Genomic DNA, 22,069 nt, shown 5'->3' on the forward strand with positions numbered 1-22,069 from the left:
CCGCCTGCACCGTCGCGCCTCTCCGTGCCCCGCCGGCGCCGCGGCGGCAGCAGGACCTGGGCAGGCGGCGTGGGCAGCGGCGAGATGGCCGAGCTGACGGCTGCCGAGCTGCCCGCCGACCCGGCTTGCTGCAGCGGCAGGTTCACCATCAGCACCCTGATCGGCGCGGAGGAGGGCGGCAAAGCTCCCTACGGGGCCGCCGAGGCCGCCGGCTACGACAGCGCCCATCCCACGCACCTCTCGGGCAGCACCCTCTACATGAGGACTTTTGGCTACAACACCATCGACGTCGTGCCCGCCTACGAGCACTACGCCAACAGCAAGGTGGTGGGCGACGCCGGGAAGGGGAGGCCCTCGCTGGCGGACCTGCACTCCATCCTGAAGGTAAGAGGGGGCTCCGCTCCGCCACACGCGGTGGGGACGTCTCGCGACGTCTCTTCTGCGCCCCTTCCCTGTGCCGCGTCTGTAGTGTCCTCCTGTCTACCACCGACTTCCCGGCTCTGCGTCGTGGGGGGGCTGAGACCAGCTCCTGCACCCAGAAGGGTTCATTAGTTGTCCTTGAACATCAACTRAAAGCCCAGCCATCGTGTTCTGTTTTGGGGCTGTTTGTATCCAAAGTGAAACACGGTGGATAAAATCCCTGCAAAGAGCTCGCTGGGTTCTGCCCCCGACCGATCCCAACCCTGCGCAAGGGCACCAGGAGGGGACCCGGCCGGCGGAAACCTTCCTGGCTGCCAGACCTGGCTCCACTGTGTCCCAGAGGGGAAGGTCTTGGCCAAAATGGCCCAAACAGAGCAAAAGGGGGTTCTGCCGGGAGCGACAAATCCCAGGGATCCCCCCATGCGCGTGCGGGGGCAGCGCAGGTTTGCCCTCCTCCGTGACGGCGGTCCAGCAGCCAGGCTCTTCCCAGTGCCTGGCAAAAGGCAGCTTTTTTTTTCCCCTAAAGGAAGAGCTCAGATTTTTCCGGGTGGAAATCCTGCTGTTTGGAAGGGCGGTGCAGGTCTGCGCTGCCAGGACACGTGCAAAGGTCCCTGCACAGACGCTGCTGAGGGCACGGGCACGTCACTCTGCTGAAGCTTGTTATTCCGAAGCAAACTTAGCACGGAGGAGASAGCTGGGGGATTYGGAGCCAAGCGTTTATCCAGAAAGYGGGGCCGGTGGGTGTGAGCCTCAGCGCCGCCGCTCACCTGGGAGCTTCACCCATCCCATCTCCCGTGCGAGGGTGACCACTGTGCCCAGCCACGGTGCCCAGCCCGGCCACCACGGCCCTCCTGAGGTCTCGGCAGACCTGCAGTTACTCTGTTTCTGCCTTCAAGCCGTGCAGAAACAACGTGCTCCTACGGATGGGAGCGGAAAAGGCCCTAGCGCGGGAGTCTCCTGCCGGGAGCTGCTCGTTTGGTCTCAGGGCCGGTCTCGCCGTGTCCCGGGCTCRCTGCAGCCCGTGTGGCTCTTGGCTGGAGACGGACCGCTTTCTCCCCAGGGGCAGAGCCCAGGGAGCCCATCCCCTCTGGAAACTGCAGTCCCGACCGTTCGCTGCCTTTGGGCCTGCTGGGCTCAAAGCTYGAACCTTTGCAGTGCATCAGGGCAGCAAGGTGAGAGGAGGCCCCCCGAGAGCCCTCCCCGCCGTGACCTGCCTTCCCGTTGCCTCTGCAGCCTGACACGAGCCACCTCCGCAAGCCCGTGTACGAGCCCCAGCGGAGCAACGGCCTGCCCGACGGCATGCCGGAGGAGGAGATGGGTGAGGACCACAAGGCCCCCCCGGAAGAGCCCATCCGGTTCGGATGGGTCAAGGGCGTGATGGTAAGTGCGGCCCCGTCCWGGCTGGAGGAGGCCGAAGAGTGTGGCTCGCCCCACGGTGCCACCCCAGGGTCTGTCTTCTGCCCCTTTCCTGCTGTCCCACTCGGGGAACCAAACCCAACCCTCCAGGCAGGGCATGGCATGAACTTGGCCAGAAAGTTTTGAATTTTTTCCTATATATATATATATATATATATAATTTTGCAAGCATCTATATTCTTTGAATAATTTGACTGTCTCCTCGATGGGTCGTTTTTAACTCCAAGCCACTGATCTGGAACTACCTCTCCTGGAGGACCAGGAGATCTAACGTGGCTTTCAAAGTTCCCAGGTGCCTGTTCCCTGCCGTACAGTCTGCAGCGCCTGCGCTCACGGGAGATCACCCCTCTCTGTCGCCCCTCCAGATTCGCTGCATGCTGAACATCTGGGGAGTGATTCTCTACTTGCGCTTGCCCTGGATCACAGCCCAGGCAGGAATTGGTGGGTGCTTCTCCGCTCTCGCAGTACTGCTTAGTGCAGGTTCAGTCTTTGGTCTTTCCATGGCCTAACATACATGGGATATAAGGCGGGGGGAGTGGAAATGTTGGTGGCATTGAGCACAGGTCAGGAGTGGGGACAAAAGAGAGCCAGGGTCCTCAGAGGTGCCCTGGGAGGAGTGGGTTGAGGAGGTGGGCTGCGAAGGGACTGTGGGGCCGTGCGAGTTTGGTGCAGGCTGGAGGTGCCAATGAAGTAGCGAGCTGAGCCGGACTCTCCCGCTGCAGCGCTGACGTGGCTGATCATCCTGATGTCCGTGACGGTGACCACCATCACTGGCTTGTCCATCTCTGCCATATCCACCAACGGCAAAGTGAAATCAGGTAGCGTCCCCCCATCACACTCCTGCCTGCTTGGCCTGCTGCCTGCTGCATGTTCAGGGAGCTTTGGGCACTGCCCCTGGCTACAAGCCTCCGACCACACCACGGGGAGAGGTTCCTCTCACCCTGCTGCCCAGTGTAGCGTGCTTTCAGCCTCAGGCTGCCCCACAACCATGAACTTCCTCACACATGGTGTGACCTAAGGGCAGGGATCACATATAACGGGCAGGTTGGGACCACAAGAGACCACGCTTCTGCTCCACAGAGGTTGAGCCCCGCCAAAACCATCCTCAAGAGCTGTTTTTTTACAGCTTCTGTTGATGCACACTCCTTCCAGCCCTTGCCAGGTTGATGGCTAGAGAGCCTCGCCTGACGAGCTCTGCTTGTCTCCTCCTCGAGACATCCTCATGATGAAATACTGAGTGGAAAGGAGATTTTATCTCAGCAGGCACCTTTGGCAGCAGCTCTGTCATACTCTGCTTAGTTTGGGTCTCTGTACTTTGGAATGGATATTGAAATATCATAGAGGYTTCAGAAAGACTCAACAGACGTGAGAAGTAGCCTAAAAATTGAAGTCCAAGCAAGCACCTCAGGTGGTAGAGATGCAGCTCCATCACCTGGAAATGCCTCTTATTTGTTGGTAAAAATTCCTTGGTTCTTAAAACCATCACGAAGAAGAGTTGGATGCTTTTAGTGAGAGGTGGGGGGACGAGGAAACACGCATGGGAAGAGGAGGAGAGAAAGCAGCTGATTTCACAAGGTGTTTCTGCTGTGTTAGGGGGCACCTATTTCCTCATCTCAAGAAGCCTCGGGCCGGAGCTGGGCGGTTCTATCGGTCTGATTTTTGCCTTTGCAAACGCGGTGGCTGTGGCCATGCACACAGTGGGCTTTGCAGAAACTGTCCGTGATCTGCTCCAGGTAAGAGATCAGAGCCGTGCCTTGGAGATCCCACCCACAGCCTCTCTCTGTCCCTGAGTCCTTCCTAACCAGCTCTTGCTGTGCTGCCTACCGCAAACCTGCTTTTTCATCTCGTTTCCACTACGTCTCTCTCCCTGTTTGTCTGCTCACGGTGAAGCGCAAGGTCGCTAGGGCAGGCTGGATGCTTGCGCCACACGGAGCCGACACGAGGGAGCAGTTAAATTAGTTATCAATATTTGTGTTAATGTTGGGATGTTGATAATCAGCCATCAGCAGTTAAAACTGGTGGAAATCATTGGTGGTTAGGTAAGGCAAAGATTTATTTACCCCTCTGTTCCAAACTGCTCTTAGTTCAAGACTGATCTCTATAATATGTCCTTTCCTTTAGAAATCAGAATTGATATTTTTATTCTTTACATTTCTTTTCACTAGTATTTTTGGACATGATTCCTGCAAGAGTTGTACTCCTGGGTGCGCATTCACCACTTGCCAAACCATGATCTGGCTAGCGCTCAGATTAGCTTGGTGCCCCTCTGCGCAGCCGAGAAGAGCTGCAAGGTGCCTTCCTGGCTAAAACATGAGCGTAATTAAAGGCCATAGTGTTGCACTGTAAAACAGAAATCTGGAGAAGTGCTGCACAAAGCAGATTTAAAGTGGTTCCCTGTGGAAATCTGATAGCTTACTGCATGCTAGAGCAAAAGAAAGATGGCTTTCTGCTCCCACTTTAACATATTTTCTGTATGTGTTAATTAAAAAATCTGGAGAAGGCTCATGGGGGGGGGGGGTCCCAGGGTGGCAGGACACTGACGTGYGCTTCCCTTCTCAGGAATATAACTCTCTCATCGTAGACCCCACAAACGACATCCGCATCATCGGGGTCATCACGGTGACAGTGCTGCTTGGCATTTCTTTGGCGGGGATGGAGTGGGAGGCCAAGGTAATAGTCATTTCTTAGGCTGAACCAGCCCAGTCTGATTCCCAAAGGCCACAGAGTGTATTTTGGCCCGTACGTAGGCTACTCTTTAACAGAGCTTCGATAATTGGCGTAGCCRTGGCTGCCTCCCATGAAGGACCTTGCGGAGAGCTGCTCGAGAGGCTCCCCCGCTCGGGGAATTGCTCCCAATTCCTGCATTTCCCAAGGCTCCCAGTGGAGACGCTGCTCTAGGATTGCCAAGGGGCAAGAAGGGGGATTGGGGAAGCCCCAAAGCCTGTCCCCCCCGGGCTAGGGGGAAGGATGGGACCTTAACGCCAGATCGCTGAAGGTGGCAGAGCGCTGCTACAGCTTGGAAGAGCAGTCCAGGCAGTCAGAAGACTAGATGGTGGCATGTTCATAGCTCCCACCAGATGGCTGGGCATGGACTAGGATTCCTCCTAACATGATTTTCACTCCAGCTAGCATTTGCAGTGGGCTCGTACCCAAAAAGCTGATCCCTCCTCTGAGTCTTTCTGATCTCTCAGGCACAGGTATTGTTCTTCCTGGTCATCCTGGTTTCCTTCATAAATTACCTGGTGGGGACGGTGATCCCAGCCACAGCAGAGAAGCAAGCAAAAGGTTTCTTCAGCTACAGAGGTGAGTCTGCTGTGTGTTGTGATTACACTAGATGCATTAGAAGATCAAAGCAAATAGCTGGAGCCTGGCTGTTTGTTGCCATTTCAGGAGAAAATTACTGTGGAAAAGTGTTTGTCAGCTGTGAGAGCTGATGGATCTCTGGTTGTGATTGTTTAGGCAGTAATGAAATGTTCCTCTTCAAATTGAATCACTTTGCCTATTGTTTTTGAAATAATCCTAAATCAGACTGCTTCCCTGGATCAAAACCTGCAGGCAGGCATTATGTCTTATATCAGTACCCATCTCTCGTTTTACGTGCCCCTGCCGCCAGGCAAAGGATGAAGATAGCAAACCAAAGCCCACTTAATATCCTCTCCCGCTTCTCATTTTTGTTTCCTGCTCAGTCCCAAATCCCTCCGGCAGGTCAGGCCAGGTGTGAGCCCTCCCTTTTGAGAGGGACGCTGTTCCTCAAACACTTAGGTCCCCCAGGCCTCATGACACRGAGTGGAGCAACTCCTTGAAACCGTGACCCCCATGTCTTTCCCTTCAAGTAGCACAGTGCAAGGCAGGAGTTGGAGTCAGCCCTGCCTGGAGTGGCTCGGAGTCATTAAGGGCATGGTGTATAACCAACTTTGGTCACATTACAATGGCAGTTTGCCTCTGTAAGTGCTGTTCCAGCTAGGATGCTTAAATCAAGAGAAAGGCAAATAGGAAGACCCTGATCTGAAGAATTAAATGAAAATGCTTCTTCTCTGCTTCTTCCCCAGCTGACATTTTTGCCCAGAACTTTGTGCCCAACTGGCGCGGACCTGAGGGCACCTTCTTCGGTTTGTTTTCTATTTTCTTTCCATCAGCAACTGGCATCTTGGCTGGAGCCAACATTTCAGGTGATTTGAAGGTACGTTTTGACCATTCCTACCTGAGCAGACATTTCTAGGGGAAGGGAAACTGGCAGGGGCAAGACAGAGCTCTGGAGCTGGATGGGACAAGGCATGGCCTAACCTCGCTGGTCCCTAGCCCCACAACAGAATTGGTTTAGATTCAAGTCCCATTTTCCCTGGGGAACTGGTTACAGTTTTGGTCCAGCTTTTAGAGATGGTCATTTGTCTAAATTTTTTCTTCTGAAAACTTTTGAAAAGGCAATTTGCAAAACTGATACATACATAAATCAAAACGGCGTATGTTCAGAGGAGCAGTGTAAGGGTTACAGCACGCTGGCCCAGCCAGTGCATCCATCCTCTTGCCTTCTCGTGTGGCTGTCAGCACGGCCAGCTCTTCATGTTTGGAAATCTGCACCCTGCTAGGCCCAGAGYTGCTCTGCAGCTTTTTGTTGCAATGAATTACAACTCCTCCCATAAAGCAGCTAAAATTAAATGTGACTTAGTGGTGCTCCGGGAAAGCTGCTTTATAATTCTTTGCGATTCCCTTGGACAGGATCCTGCTGTGGCAATTCCCAAAGGCACCCTGATGGCTATATTCTGGACCACGGTGTCCTACCTGGTGATTTCTGCTACGATTGGTAAGCAGCRTGCCGTAGGGCGAGCTGGGTGGGGAGCCTGAGGACATGCACAGGTGTGGGAAGCCTGGCGGGATGCAGGTGACAGATGTGGTCCGCAGGAGCTGGGAGTGAGCCGTACAAATGAGGATTAATACTCTGATCCAAGTGCTTGCAGATGTTTGTGCTGATTCCTGCTCATTCCTGCTAGGTTACAAGGGGCAAAATCCTCTGAGTGGCAAAACAGAGCGTTTTGGCAACGACTTGTGACTTTGTTCGGGCTCTTCAGTCCAGTCTCATGAGGAGGGGCAGCCCCACCGTGGGAATTTAGGGGACTTAGGAARCAAAAGGTCTGCAGGGACCTGGGCCTGGGTTGCACGAACCTGCAGCCAGCAGTGCCAGACCAAAAAGGCGAAGGCGCGAAAAAGCCGGCCACGGTCTGACCCTGCACACGGCATGTGCGACCCCCAGGACAGGAGTCCGGGAGCAACAGGTGTTTCGGTGGCTGAACGCGGTGCTGCTTTGGTATTGGGGGGGCATGAGCCCTGCGGTTTCGTCGCGGCTGCCTTGCTTCCGGGCTCGGAGYGGGTCTGGCGCTGTGCTGGACTGTAGGGCCAAACTGCTCTGCAGGCTCGTTCCAGCTCCTACCCAGAATTTGGGACTCTGATCCCAAAGCGCACTCTGGGCAATAAGAGACGTGGCCCGAGGGGTTTTGCAGAGGGGGGGGGAGGGAGAGAGGGGAAGCGAAAGGGGCTCTGCTCTCGCAGGCGCCTGCGTGGTCCGCGATGCCTCCGGGAGCCTCAACGACACCATCGGGGCCGGCTCGCTGGGCTGCGAGGGTTTGGCGTGCGGCTACGGCTGGAACTTCACCGAGTGCGCGCAGAAGCAGAGCTGCCGCTACGGGCTCAGCAACTACTACCAGGTAGCGCCTCGCTGCCCCGGACGGTGGGATACCAGCGAGGCCAGGCCTGGGGGAGCTCCGGCAACGTCTCCGGCCGATGGCACAGCCGCTCTGTCACCCGTTCGTGCTTGCAGACTCGGTCTCTCTTCATCCTGCCACAAGTAGAAACCCTAGCCCATACCTCAGTGCTGCTGGGGACTATTTATGGCTGGTTTCTCTCCTGTAAGGGACAGATTTCCCGCACCAGGAATGAGGCAGCAGCCTCCTATATCCCGCTTCGACCTCTGCCCAGAGCGTCCAGGGAGGAACGTGTCACGGCGGGCCGGGAGGGGATTTTGCGCTCATGCGATTAAAGGCTGACATGCAATGGGGACACACGAGGGGGGATTCGTTCTGCGTGGGCAGAGCTCGCTTTTGGACGCAGCTGGACTTCACTCCTGGGTGGCATCAGTGGAAACGGAGGGTTGCGGGCGGTGCGGAGGGGAGCAGGCTGGGGGTCAGAAAGCTTTGGGGGCTGATGTGCTGGGGTGCCGCAGGGATCTGACCGCCTGGTTTTCCGGTAGAGCATGAGCATGGTGTCCGGATTCGGCCCCCTCATCACAGCTGGGATCTTCGGCGCTACCCTGTCCTCGGCACTGGCCTGCCTTGTCTCAGCCCCGAAAGTCTTTCAGGTGAGGTGCGGTCCAAAGGACCGGTGGAGCAGGACGGTGCAGGGGGAGGCAGAGGGCTGGGAAAGAGCTGCCGGTGCCTCCTGACATCTCGGGTTTAAAAGCAATGTCTGGGAGTTCAGAGATATAATTACGGAGCAGAGTGCACCACGGACCGGGCAGATTTACAAGCAGAGCAGAAAGGGCTGTCGCCTTCCCGTTAGCACCGCACGCTCCAGCGTGTCCTTCACGATAGAAGGGTGAAGGGTCGCTGGTGCCACCCAGCCAGGTCCCGGTCTCTGCCCAGCCAGCTCCACGCTTTGTCCTGCCGCCAGCAGCTGCAAATAACTGGCTGCACGGCCAGGTCTGTGCTTGTGTGCAGTGTCCTGCGCTCCCAATCCTGTCTCGAAGTTCAGCGTGGGAGAGAGGCAGCACCCCTCGCTCTCGGCTCCATGCTGTCCTCCCAGCCTCATTCCCCGGGCACCGTGGTTATGTTCTGCAGAGTTCAGAGCTTGGGCAGGTTTGCAAGTTGTATTAATTGTGGTAATTAATATAGTGCAGACTGTATTAAGGAGGTGCAGGAAATGTGTGTCTGGGGGGAGAGCTATCCTCCAGGGAGGGAACGCAGTCAGTGTCTTTAGGGCTTTAGGGGTATGAGGAGGCCCCGGGCAAAGATGCTGCAGTTTGTGAAGGCGTGAGGCAAATTCTGCTCTTGCATCAGGGACATGTGCAACTGCCCTGAGATGCTGCTTTACAGGCTCGCCGCGAGCCTCGTCTCGGAGGGGAGCTGGGGTCGTGGTTTCCACCAGCATCCCGACCCTCAGCTCAGCCTCTCCCCCCGAGCGCATCTCAGCCGTAAGCAGCGTTTGCAGAGGACGCAGGGCTCCCGGCGCCTCTCAGATGTTTCTTCCCGCAGTGTCTCTGCAAGGACCAGCTCTACCCTCTCATCGGCTTCTTTGGGAAGGGCTATGGGAAGAACAGCGAGCCCATCCGCGGGTACATGCTGACCTACGTCATTGCTGTGGGTTTCATCCTGATCGGTAGGTGCTTCCCCCGCACTCGCGCACCTCTTGCCCCCAGCAAGCTGCGTCATAGTTTCCTTGGCCGCCTGCGTAACTCGGCCTCGGTCCGCTTCCCAGTGGCTCTGGGGTGAAGGGTCTCTCTCTGTTTCCTCCCCGCAGCTGAACTCAACTCCATCGCCCCCATCATCTCCAACTTCTTCCTGTGCTCCTATGCGCTCATCAACTTCAGCTGCTTCCACGCCTCCATCACCAACTCGCCAGGTGGGCTGTGCGGCGCCGAGGAGGTGCCTGGGTCCCAGGCGTGCCAGCTCCTCCGCCGCCGCCACGGGGCTCCCCGTCTCTCGGGACTACGGGAGCGGGGCAGCAGCTGCCGTCTGTTTTTGCGTGCAGGCTGGAGACCGTCATTTAGGTATTACAGCAAGTGGGCCGCTCTGTTCGGCGCGGCCGTGTCCGTGGTGATCATGTTCCTGCTGACGTGGTGGGCCGCCCTGATAGCCTTTGGCATTGTCATCTTCCTCCTGGGATACGTGCTCTACAAAAAGCCGGGTGCGTAGCAGGGGCGCCTGGCGCGGCGGCCGTCGGGCAGCGCCGGCGCGAGGGACGGTGGAGGGCTCCCCAGGCTGGAGGCGGCTCGCCCCGCGCTGTGCACTCTCCTGTCCTCTTGCCTGCCTGGAAAGGAGAGGCTGTCACAGGGCGGCGAGGGCCYCCGTTTCGTGTCACCCTGGCAGGCAATGAAGCACCTATATGTGGGTCCTGGCTCTGGGGTAGCCCTTCCATGGCAGCTCCCTGCGGGAGGCGTTCACTTGTGCGCTAACCCAGCACCTCTCGCCTTTCTGTTGCACGTGAACATCGCTGCTGCCGCAGACGTCAACTGGGGCTCGTCCGTGCAAGCGAGTTCATACAATCTGGCCCTGAACTACTCCGTGGGGCTCAGCGAAGTGGACGAGCATGTCAAGAACTACAGGCGAGTGCTGCTTTCGTTCGACACTCAAAACCTGGTGGAGGCAAGGCTGCCTCCTCCCCCTGCAAACCCAGGGTGGATCCCCCTCTATGGCCACGTCCTTGTGGGACGCGGGAAGGACTGTTCTCATTACCTTTCCCAGCCCAACTAGACACAGAGGCGTTGTTCTCTTATCCAAAAGGATTGAAGAGTAAGGATGGACCCTCAGCCATACGCTTTCGTCTCATCCTAAAGATGCTTGCTATGGTTGCTGTTAGCCACACATGGGAAAAGAGATAYGATTCCTTCCAGAAAGGCTTAGTGACTTCTTACTGTAAAATAACAGCATGCCTCCTGCTTTCTTTCTCTTTAGACCTCAATGCCTGGTCTTAACTGGACCCCCCAATTTCCGTCCAGCCCTGGTGGATTTCGTGGGCACTTTCACCAAGAATCTCAGCTTGATGATCTGTGGGAACGTGTTGATAGTGAGTACTCGCAGAGCACTGCTCTTTGCCCCCTCAGTTAAAGGGACAACAGCCCTGAGACAGGATGTAAGGTCTAGTCAGACCCCAGTATTTGGACATCTGTTCCAAGGCTGATGGCGGGGAAGCTTTTCACGTTGCATGTGGTAATATTAAAACCAGGAGGGTCTTTAATACTCACGTACCTAGCACAAAGCGTGGGTCTTTATTTCTCTCTACTCCTTGGGAGGGAGTCAACTTAACTTGGTGAGAAGAGGGCTACAGCCAAAGATTTCCGTTCACATTGTAGCAGCAGATGCTTTTACTTCTGGGTTTCATAGTTTTTTGGCCTCATTCAAGGCCGAGGAGTTGCGTTTCTGGATCCAGATGCACTGAATTTTGGCAGCAAGGGCACTGTGTGTTGGAGCCCTGATACTCTGCCATGGCTGTTGAGCAATGCAGCCGTGGTGTCACAGCTGGTGACAGAGCAGCTTGCAAAGTCTTAGCGGGATAAGAGAAAGAAAGAAAGGATTTTAAGCCCCCTGTTTCAGGATGTGGGTCCTAAGGTATCAGAGTAATCCACATTCTGATCCTGGTGAGAGCAAGTGAGAAATCCCCCATCCTTTAACAAAATATTTCCATTTAATGGTTTTCATTCAACTAGAGAAAGGAGAAAATCAGGCCACATAAAAAATACATTTGGCTCCTGGTCTTGGGGGAAACTAGCAACCTGTGGGAGGTGGTCTAGAAAATGCATTAGAAAAATCCGGATTGTGTCTTGACTGGATCCCTGGGCCAGTGATTTAAATATGCATGCTTATGTGCCACCTAATGATGAATTAAAAGCAAGACTATTCCTGCTGGCAGTCTCTCCGGCTCATTAAGCAATATTGATGACGTGCTACAACATTGTTGTGGGCTAATAGCTTCCTGTCACAGATGAATTGACAAAACAAAGATCAGACATTGCTCTTGTAGGAAAAGGACATTGATCAGAGGATGAGGTTGTGCTCTAGTGAGTTCAGACCTTCAAGATCAAACGGTGACAAGAGCTTTTTGTGTTTGCCTGAGGTATAGCAGGAACATGACTGCTCACACTGAGCCAGATTGGCAAGAACGTGATCATGCTAAGGCAGGCCTGCAGCAAAGCCAGCAGGCTGGAGCCAGTGTCTGGCTCAGGGTGGCCTGGAGCAAGTCCTTTAGGCTGGTGTTTCCAAGCCTGTGGTTCAGGTATTCTGGATGCGCAAAAGTTCAGAGGCACACTGTCTGTAGTGAAGTCTTCCAGCCCCGCTGAGTCACTTGTCAGAGGAAATGTTGATATCCAGGAGATACTGGGTTAGGACTCTCTCCATCCAGCATTATCGTCAGTGGACATTTTACCACTGAGTCACCACTAGAGTCAAGGACTTCAGGACTTAGTCCAACATGATGCACTTTGGCTCCCAAGTAATTGTGACATTTTTGTCTCATACCTCTAATAGATATTTTGAGACCTCAGGAGCTGATATTCACATCAGCTGTGCAGAGGACATGAAGTATAACAAATTCCAGCTGTTTTGCAAGAGAGGATTAATTATGTGACTGTTGGCATGGTATGTGTCAACTGTTGTCTATCAAAGTTCATTGGCATTTTGATACAACAGCAGCTTTCCATGCATGCAGTGGTTAAGTCCAGGTCTTATCAGTGATTCAGGAAGCGAGGAAATGGAGCTCCTTGGTGATAAAATCACCAGTTAAAAGGGGATCGCCTGTTATGTATGCCCAAAATGCTAATACTGCTGTTGTACCCTTTCCTCCTGCTTCCCAACAGGGACCACGGAAACAGAAGATGCCAGAATCCAGGCTGATGTCTGATGGCCATGCAAAGTGGCTTAGCAAGAGGAAGATCAAGGCTTTCTATACAGATGTGGTAGCTGAGAATTTGAGAAGTGGAGTCCAAATACTTATACAGGTAGAGCTGCAAACCAGCTCAGCCCCAGCCTTGTTGGTAACGTGGGTTAAGATTGTCTTAATGCTTCTGCTGATGAGTCTTCAGCCATTTCAAGAAGGACAGGTCAGGCTTGCTGATGCCACTGTGTTTGCTCAGGGGTGATTGGAAGCAACAGCCAACCTCAGACTCTGATTCTTCCTGTCCCTCCTCTTCCATCTTCTGACCATTCTCCTGAACTACCTGACCCCTCTTTGCAGCCTTTCCACCACTACTCCTTTTTGCAAAACATGCCTGCAGCCCTGTCCCTTCTCTGATGTTGTTGTGCTTTGCTAGATTGCACCCAGTGCTCTCGCATGTGCAGAATGACAACACCTGTGTCTGTCCATCCCCACAGAGGGATCTCAAAGAACATGCAGTAAATATCCCTCCTTTTTTCCTAGGCTTCTGGTCTTGGGAAGATGAAACCCAACATCCTAGCACTGGGGTACAAGAGGAACTGGCAGACAGCCCACCCACAGACCATGGAGGATTACGTAGGAATCCTGCAGTACGCTGGGAAGCAGATGGGTTGACTGCTCATGTAACTTGCTTGGCTGATGGGAGGACTGTGTGAACAAGGCAAATGGTGATGGTGGTGTCCGGTCGGTCTCTTGCTGGCAGACAGCAAGCTGGATCTGTAGATCCATCAGATGGCTCAATGCCAGTATCTGCCTTCGGGTGCATCGCTGACTTGGAGGCATGGGGCAGGGCTGCTGTAGCCCCTGGCAGAAGGGTGTGTGCTGATGGGTGGCGGGTGGCATGTGTGAGGTGAGTGCAGCCAGCCCCTGAAGGGACACTTCTGCTGCCTGGGGGAACTCACAGGCTTGGTGTCTCCAGGCTGGTGCCTTCCCTTTGCTGGCTGATGATGGTAGAGTGAGGGCAACTCATTTTCCTTAAGAGAGCAAGGATTTTCATGCAAGCTCAGGACAGAAACTGCAGGTACAGAGTAGTTTAGCTATTGCTCTTGGCTGGAATAGATGGATTGCCTTTCTCTCAGATTTCTGTGGGAATCGTCATTAAAGACCATGGGCCCCAGAATGACCAGACTCACATGTTTCATAGAAAGGTTTCAGTCACTGCGCAGCATGAACAGGATACTGCCTGCTCCTGTTGTGCTGTCAGATACAAGTCAGTCAATGTTAACTGCCTTCTCTCGCTCTCCTTCCAGCGATGCCTTTGATTTCAAGTATGGTGTGTGCTTAATGAGGATGAAAGAAGGGCTGGACGTCTCTAGAGTGATGCAGGCTCACGGTAAGTGTCTGCTGGCACTTATCTGGAAGGGAGGCGTTGCTCTTGTCTGGGGCTAGCCCTGCATGTGGCATTTTTCCCCCATCTTCTTTTCTTTAGAGGAAAAAGGGAGACAGTTTTTGGGTGGCCAGTGCAGCTCAGAGCTGGGGGCTCAGTCGCAGAGCCTAGGGTGCCGGCACATGAGCTGAGTGCGCGGTGCTGTGGGTCACGTCAGACAGCACTGCATCCCCAGGCAAAGGCCATGGACCCAGCATCTCTGGGGGCAAAGCTCCTGGGGCTGGTACCAAGGCATTCAGGATGGGTACGCATGCCCCTCACACTGCTCTGTAAATCTCACCTGCAGTGAGGAGCAGGTCGAGGGCATCTGTGTGCCTGCGGGAACAAGGGGCTCCTCTGAAGAGATGTTGGCACACAYGATGAGGTGTGTGGGACTCAAGGACATGAGACTGTTTGGGACCATCCTAGTTATGGTCACCAATTGCCTGAAAATGCAGTAGGATGCTAAAATTGGGAGGGTCCCTGGGGTCGACTCTGCTCCCTGGTATTCATATGTCCTGTTGACAGAAGCAGGTTTGTCTCTCCGTCCATCAACCATGCTTCAAAAGATTCAACACATTTTGGCTGAAGAAATTCATCCACTTGCAAAGGGCTGATACAGACATTGGGGTTATTTTAGTCCCCTTGGAACCCTCCAAGGAGCATAGCTGGGGTCTGTTCCTTGTGCTGACCTGGACCAGAGTGAACGCTACCTAAAGCAGCCTCCACCTTCAGTGCAAACTTGGCCCTGAGTGCTTGCATGGAGGTTACCCGGGCTGCAGCACTGGTTTGTCCTTCCCGACCACTCTGTTCTCACTGTCTTTGTTCTTCTCATTTCCTCCCTCCCAGTTAACCCGATGTTTGAGCCAGCAGAAGACCCCAAAGAGAGTGGCACCGGTGGCACAGCAGCCCCCGTCACAGGCACATGTCAGTTCTAATTAGGTTCTTTACAAAGTGCTTGTTCTGGACATGCAATGTAACTGAGCGGTGGTCTATCAGGTGAACAGAGACCTGGTGCCAGCTCCAGCCCGGAGTGTCCCGCAGTCTGAGGACATCCATTTGGAGGGCTGGGTTTATAAGCAAGGGCATCAGCCGATGCTGAGTCAGGTTTTGCATTTTCCCAAGATTTGGGGATATGCAGATCAGCACTAGCCTTGACTCTGGATTGATATTGAAGCATTGGCAGGATAAGGCTCGGAGGTCTTTGCAGTGTAGGCAGCAGGCACGTTTAATGCTCTGAATAGGAACTATCTGGAAAGAGCGGACAAGTCTGGAAGCAACAACCTTGAAGCAAAGGGCATGGTCTTGCGGTACGCCTTATCCACGTATCGGAGACATGCTGCTGAAAGGAGCGTGTCACTTCTCTCCTGCTGAGGAGGTCTTCTGCTCCCCTTGCTGCAGATCTAGCACTTGTGTGATGGGGAGGTGGGCGGGAGCAGGAACCGAGCTTTCCCTCGGCTCGGTGAGCTGCTCCGACTTAGCCTGCAGCTGCGCTAGTGCAGCAYGCGGGGCGGGAGGCAACACGTGGGACTGCCCCTGTCCCCAAAAGCAGCAAGGGAGAAGGGCTGGGTATGTGCCCTACAGATGCTGCCCTTTTTGCAGCTGGGATTTTTAGTATCCCTCAGAGCTATGAATTTCACCTCTCGGACTCATCTTTGAAGGTATTTTGCCGGTCTCCTTGAGCAATGCAGGTGGCAAAGGTGTGATCTCACCACGCATTTCCAGTTGTCACTATGTGCTTGCGCTCTTCTCTACATGAAGTTATCCCAGGACAGCAGGTTTCACCCGCATAGTTTCCCCCAGGACCTTTTGATGAGACAACCCTACTAATCAGCCTAATGAAAGCTATTTCCTCTCCTTGMCAACCTGGCCGGGCTGGCAGCTGTTTTCCTTCGTGACAACCGCTGCTGTTCGTGCCGACCCTTGTACCACTGGCTGTGGGACACTTCTGCTGCGAGCACAGAGCTGGCRGGGTTGCGGGTCTCTCTTGCTCATGCCGGGACTCTTTCTTGCCTTTCCAGGGGACCCCGACGCCTTGGCAGCTGGACAGCAGGCAAGCACCGTCTTCCAAACTGAGCAGGGCAAAAAGACCATTGACATTTACTGGCTCTTTGATGATGGAGGTAACCTTTGCCTTTAATTAACACAGTCCCTGTATGAGACAGTCTGGCCATCTAACGCAAACCCGTCCTCTCCCTTCCGTGCGGTCCCGGCGAAGCTCAGTCCTCGCTGCTGWGCTCACAGCAGGGCGAGGGAGCAAACTGCTGAGCTCTGTTGCCCCCTCGTTGCAAAGAGGCAGGTCGTCAGCACCAAGGCCTCTCCAGCGCTCCTGCCCCCGTGCTCCCCGTGGCTCCGTACCGCTGGAAGGTCAAGGYTCGGGGCTGGGGGCTTTGCCAACATACCGCCGGGAGCCTGTGGCACAGCAGGGAACTGCGAGCAGGCTTCTTGTGCTGCAAGATCGGGCAATATAATGAGCTTCTAAAAAGAGAGGCGGAGAGCAGGGTAAAAATGTGCCATGAGCATCTCGTGTCGGCAAAGCGCTACCAAGCCCTCGGGGCCTTCTCCGTCTCTCGGTCTGGAGTTCACGCAGGCGTTTGGCCGCCGCGCGCGAGTGAGCAGGCTGAGCGCCTTGCTGTGCTCTCCGGCAGGTCTCACGCTCCTGATTCCCTACCTCCTCGGGCGCAAGAAGCGGTGGGGAAAGTGCAAAATCCGGGTGTTCGTCGGCGGGCAGATCAACAGGATGGATGAAGAGAGGAAGGCGTAAGTGAGGGCCCAGCAGCAGCCGCTTTCTCCCAGGAAACTCCTGCCTGTCCCCAAGGGCCCCAGGGTCCTAACAGGAGCTGGGAGGATCCCGGTCCGACTTGCTTTCGAAGCAACATTAGCCTCATGCCTTGGAAAATAAATACAAAGACATGAAATGTGAAAGTAGGGTGGGAAAATGCAAATGAAAATGCAAACTGAGGAACATGGCAGGATTTTTCCTATGGGGATGAGGCCAGGAGCAGGTTGCGCGTGAGCAACCCTGGCAGCAGTGCCTGGCGATGTGGCGGGGTGAATGTTTTCAGTTCACTGAGACGGGTGGGAAAATGCTTAGTAAAATTTCTCGCTATTTAGAGGCCTCATTTTTTTTGAAACTCCCTCCTTTTCTGTCYGGCAGGATCGTGTCGCTGCTGAGCAAGTTCCGCCTCGGCTTTCACGAGGTCCACATCCTTCCAGACATCAACCAGAAGCCCCGGCCTGAGCAGTAACTCATTTCCACAGCTTTCTCCTAACCCGTTTCAGGCCGGTGACGGTGTGGGTGTGCGAGTGCGTGCACCCGTGCGTGCCTAAGAGCCCGGGGGTCCCTCCTGCCCCCGAGCCACCTTGCTCACGACCAACCGCGTTTTGCATAGGTCCCCTCCGGTTTCAGCACGGAGGGGTCGTTTAAAACCGCAAAGATGAGGAGGAGATGACGCTTAGCGACTGCCCTTCTTTGCATTCGCTTTTGGCTGGGGAAAGGCATCTGGCGGGCAGCACAGGGGGCTGCAGCTCTGTCGTCACCCCAAGGAGCAAGCTCGTGAGGGTGGCCGGTAAAAACRGAAAATCTAAAGGATTTGCAAAATTCATTATTTTTAAAAACGCAATTTAAAAAAAWTTTTTTTCCGATACACTTGCTGAACAGACAAAACCAGAGAAGAATTCATTTCAGACTGATCTGTGATGTAGTTTTCTCAGCAAAACGGAAAAAAGAAAAGAGGTCTAGCAGCAGAAGAGCCCGGTTTCTGGGGCTGCTSATCCAAGCTGTCCCCTCGGCAGCGAGACCCCAGCGTCTGGCCACGTTTCCCCGGGACGACAAAAGCCACTCGGGCCCCGCTCCCTGACGCCGTGCGCTTCTTTTGCAGCATCAAGAGATTTGACGACCTGATCGCTCCCTTCAGGCTGAATGACGGATTTAAAGATGAGGCTGCAGTGAACGAAATGCGGCACGATTGTCCCTGGAAGATTTCGGACGAGGAGGTCAATAAAAACAGAGCCAAGGTAGGACCCCTTCCAGCCCCGGCGCGGGGGGGAGGCTCAACGGCTGTGGGTGCTGCTGCAAAGGGCCTCCTGATTTTAAGTCAAAGCTCAGTCTTCTAGGAAAGTCTCCCCCAGCACCCGGGGGAAAGGAGGCGAGGAGCTCGGGGGCGCCCGCTGGCTATTCGCTCGCGCGCGTCCCCCTCTCCAAGCGGCAGCAAGGGGAGCGCGGCAGCCTGGGGCGAGCAGAAAGCTCCTTTGCTTCCAGCACGGGCTCCCTGGGCCGGGGCCGCCGCCGCCGCCGCGGTTGTTTTGTGGTGGTGAACGCTCTGCTCTCTCTTTGCTCCTCAGTCGCTTCGGCAGGTGAGGCTGAACGAGATTTTGCTGGATTACTCGCGGGACGCGGCGCTCGTAGCAATGTAGGTGCTAACGGCCCTGAGCGCGAGCGGGTTCCCGGCCGCGCGGCTCCCCTTCTCCGCGCTGCCCTTTCGGGAAAACGGGCGTGCTTTGCGGTTCGTTTTTGTGCTCGGACGGTGGAAATGGTCCCTTTGGGCTTCTCCCTCCGCGCTCGTAGAGCCCGGACGGACGCTCGTGCCCTGAGCTTTACCTGGCCCTCGTGAGGGGTGCGGAGCCGGTGCGTCCCCGCACGGCTGCAGCCACGCCGGAAAGCGCCGCATGGCGCCCGCCCGCCCGCGGCCTCGGCGGGGACGCGGGTGTCCCTGTCCCCAGCTGGCCAGCTGTGCCGCTGGCCCCTGCCGTCCTCGGTGCCATCCGCCCCGGCACCGCCTGCACCCAAGTGCCGCCGAGGGATCACCCGGGCAGGCCCCCGGCAGGAAGAGCGTGGGTGCGTGTGCGCTGTGCACCTCTATTCGTATGAGGGAGATGATAATGTTATCTAGCAGCCAAGCTAACCCGTGCACCCAGTCATTCAGGGATGTTCTTTTGGGGATGTTCTTTTTTTTTTAGGAAACGTATCATTTCTATAACCCGCAAATTGGCACGTGCAYTTCAAAGAGGGGCTAGTCGCTGAGAGCGGCGCGGCGCGGCTGCTCGCCCGGGCCCGCCGAGTCTCCGGGGGGTGAGACGCTCCGCGGGGCTGGCCGGGGGTTTCTGCCGCCTCCTCTTACCTCGCTCCCGTTCTCCCCCCTTCGCAGCACGCTGCCCATCGGCCGCAAGGGTCGCTGCCCCAGCTCCCTCTACATGGCCTGGCTGGAGACCCTCTCGCAAGACCTGCGACCCCCTGTCATCCTGACCAGAGGAAACCAAGAAAACGTTTTGACCTTTTACTGCCAATAAAACGTCCTGGATCCCCGCTGACTTGGGATGTGCATTTTTCAGGCCGGCTTTGATCTCAGGGCRGACTTTCCCGGGGTTTTGGGCAATAACTAACTCACGTGGTTGCCGGCAACGGGTTGCTCTCAGAAAGGTCTAGCGTATACCAGCCGCGTCTCTCTTAGGAAAACACATTTTGCTGCTCTCAGTCGTTGCCCCTTCCAATGTCGATTCACTGTCTCCACTCTGCCTTGGGTGCCGGGGCAATAGCAGGAGAAAAACGGTTTACCTGGGAGATTCACAGAGGTGTTCAGCGACTCGAGCATCCGAGGCCCCTCGGGTGTCACCCCGCCGCCTGCCCATTTCTCTGCTTGCAGCCGTGCAGTTTGTACGCCCACGTCAGCGATGCAAGGCTCGTAACGCCCCTGGGGTCTGCACCGCCGCGTTCGAGGGGCGGCTCGCCGGCGAGAGGCAGGGCCCCGGGCTGAGCTCTGCCCTCTCCTCTTGGCTCTGCGGGCCCCCCTGCCCCTTTGCCCTTGCAGCCGCGGCGGCTCTAGAGCTTTCTCGCTGGGGAGGATCTCGGCAGAAAAACTTGCAGTAGACATTGGCATATAGCACGGGTATTTTTAAGAGAACAATATTATGCAAAACAAAAATGGTACTGGTTATTTGCCGTCAAGGAAATGCTAACAAAGCAAGAATATCTAGCTGTTGCACAGTGGGAAGACAGAAAAACTAGCCCTAGCCTTGTAAAGGACTCTGCAGCTCTCTGCTGCGTGACCCGTTCCATGCTCAGTCCCCGTTGCCGCAGTCCCACCGTGGGAGCGTGGGAACGGCGGCAGAATCCCCACCAAGGGCGGCAGTCCAAGAGCACGGACGTAGGAGAGCTCCGTAATGCGAGTAAGTGTTGAAAAGAAAAAACAGCCAATGGAAACGTGTTGTTATGAGTTATTCGGTGCTAAGTGTCTCCCTCCAGGAAGGCCGGYGGTGGGACCCTGGCCTCGGTGTAGGCACTGTGCAGGGACTCGGCCCCGGGCTCCTGTGTGAAGCAGGGCCCCAGACAAACCTGGGGATGGGCTGCGGAGACGTTTGCCCCCCACCGAGCCCCTCCGGCCACCTGGGTTTCTCCAGCCGGGAAAGGGCAGGGGGGAGCAGGGGGGACCTGGGGAGCTGAGCTCTGCTGGTGGTGGGAAGGCAGCGGGGGCCTCAGGGCCAGAACTCAGGGTGAGTGGAGATTTCTTATCGCTCCTCTTCATGCCCTGGTTTCTCCTGGGTTTCTGCCCGGGCAGGGGAGGGCGAGGGAGACCCCTCCGCAAAGCCCTTCCTCCCAGGACCCCACGCAGGGCAGAGCCCGACGCACTGATCCGGCGTCACCAAGCTTGGCCGAAGGGTGACGCTGACCCCTGTGCTCCCTCCTGGGGCCGCCCCATCCCCTCCTTCCGCCCGGGGGTCCCTGCCTGCCCCGGGGCTGCGCAAGGATGCTCTCGCTCCACCTCCCTCCCTGCGCTTTGAATTGCAGCGGTTTTGCTTTGGGCTCGACCTGCTCCGTTTTCCGGACCCCAGGAGCAGAAGATGCCCAGAGGCTGGAAGCTGCCAGGGGGTGCAGGGGCAGCAGGGGCATTGCTGGGGGGGGGGATGCGGCTGGGGCTGGGGAGCAGCAGCCGCTGGGGCTCCCTGCGCAGCTGCAGCCGKTGCCCTGATTGCCCCTGGCAGGAGCCAGCTGGGGGGGCTCCCCGTGGGCGCAGCTGGGCCCGAGAGGCAGGAGCTGGGGGCTGCGCTGCCTTCTTGCTGCCAAGCAGGGCTGAGCTGGGGCAGCAGAGGCGAGCAGAGGGCCTGGGTGCTCGGGAGCCTGCTCTGCCTCCTTCTGCGTTTGGGCCCTTCTTTTGYGCTGGACGGGGAGCRCCCGCTGCCGGGAGTGACCTGCTCATCTCTGCGGTGAGTTTGCTCAGCCTAGTGCAGGGCCAGGTTTGGGAGCGCTGGGAGGAGACCGAGTAACTGGCAGTGCYGGAGGAAGGAGTCTGCTGGCGGAGCAGGCGAGGGCTGGGCAGGCGCGCGGTGCCCGTTTCTGCGTCTCGCTTGGGTTCGTCCCCCCCCCGGCCCCGCAATGCAGGAGCCCTGCAGAGCAGGAGAGTCTCCTTGCTGGGCCCTGTGGCCCTGCCTGGGAAAGGCAAAGCCAAAAGCCCAGCTGGAAACCCTTGAGGCTCGAGCTGCTGCCTGCAGCCTCCCTGGCCAGTTCCCCTGGGCCAGGCTGACAGCCAGGGAAGGAGCTATGGGGCAGAGGCAGCTGCCTGCCTGCCTGCCTGCCTGCCCGCCTGCCCGCCGGGGCGCGTGGGGCAGAGAAAGTTTGTCAAGGTTTTCAGGGAGCGTGCAAGCAAACGTGCTTGATTTGTGCTGTYGACGCTGGGCTGCGCAAGCCCCCGGGGCAGCTGTGCTTTTTGTGCCCGGCGTTGCAGCCTCTGGTGGGGAAGGAGTCGCTGGGGGTGTTTGGAGGAAGCCCCTGGCCCTTGGGGGCTCTGCGCCCTTGCGGGGCTGCTCGGGCGGCCGCGCTCCCCCGCGCGGGCGAGCAGCGGCTGCGTCGGCGCCTGGAGCAGGAGCCCCCGTGTCCCCACAGGGGCTGCTGGGGACGAAGCCTCTGCAAGGGTGAGCGCAGCCCTGTCYCTGGAGAGCTGCAACCCCTCCGTGGAGCCGCTGCCCAGGAACCGGGGAGACTGGGGCTAAAGCCGCCCTCGTCGGTCCTTGCCTGGGGGTCCTCCTGCGGGAAAAGCCCCAATTGCAGCGCTGCCGGGGCAATCGGAAGCAGCAAAAGCAGCAGGTGACACACTCGTGTGGTGTCTGGGCCTGGTGGGGCTGGAGGATCCGGTGTGAGCACCGTGGGGATGGCGGCTTTCCCTCGGTTTGGGCRGGAGAGGCTGCGCGGGACCCCAGTGCGCCAGTGCCCCCCGGGGCTGGTGGCCGTTGCCAGCCCCC

General features: G+C 56.6%; 1 protein-coding gene across 1 annotated transcript; it reads left to right on the forward strand.

The window, feature by feature from the left end:
* Window positions 1–84: 84 nt before the first annotated feature.
* On the forward strand, window positions 85–19,126 carry SLC12A3 (solute carrier family 12 member 3). Its single transcript, XM_026082333.1, has 26 exons — window positions 85–384; window positions 1,654–1,800; window positions 2,202–2,277; window positions 2,559–2,654; window positions 3,430–3,569; window positions 4,396–4,506; window positions 5,028–5,139; window positions 5,886–6,016; window positions 6,553–6,637; window positions 7,381–7,535; window positions 8,078–8,185; window positions 9,078–9,201; window positions 9,343–9,444; window positions 9,574–9,729; window positions 10,048–10,147; window positions 10,497–10,608; window positions 12,395–12,535; window positions 12,955–13,061; window positions 13,722–13,804; window positions 14,687–14,764; window positions 15,859–15,960; window positions 16,486–16,597; window positions 16,995–17,081; window positions 17,719–17,854; window positions 18,182–18,249; window positions 18,985–19,126. The coding sequence occupies exons 1-26, from the start codon at window positions 85–87 to the stop codon at window positions 19,124–19,126; spliced, it is 3,111 nt and encodes a 1,036-aa protein (XP_025938118.1).
* Window positions 19,127–22,069: the final 2,943 nt, after the last annotated feature.

The sequence above is a fragment of the Apteryx rowi genome, unplaced genomic scaffold, assembly GCF_003343035.1.
Source record: "Apteryx rowi isolate R43461 unplaced genomic scaffold, aptRow1 scaffold_572, whole genome shotgun sequence".
Classification (NCBI taxonomy): domain Eukaryota; kingdom Metazoa; phylum Chordata; class Aves; order Apterygiformes; family Apterygidae; genus Apteryx; species Apteryx rowi.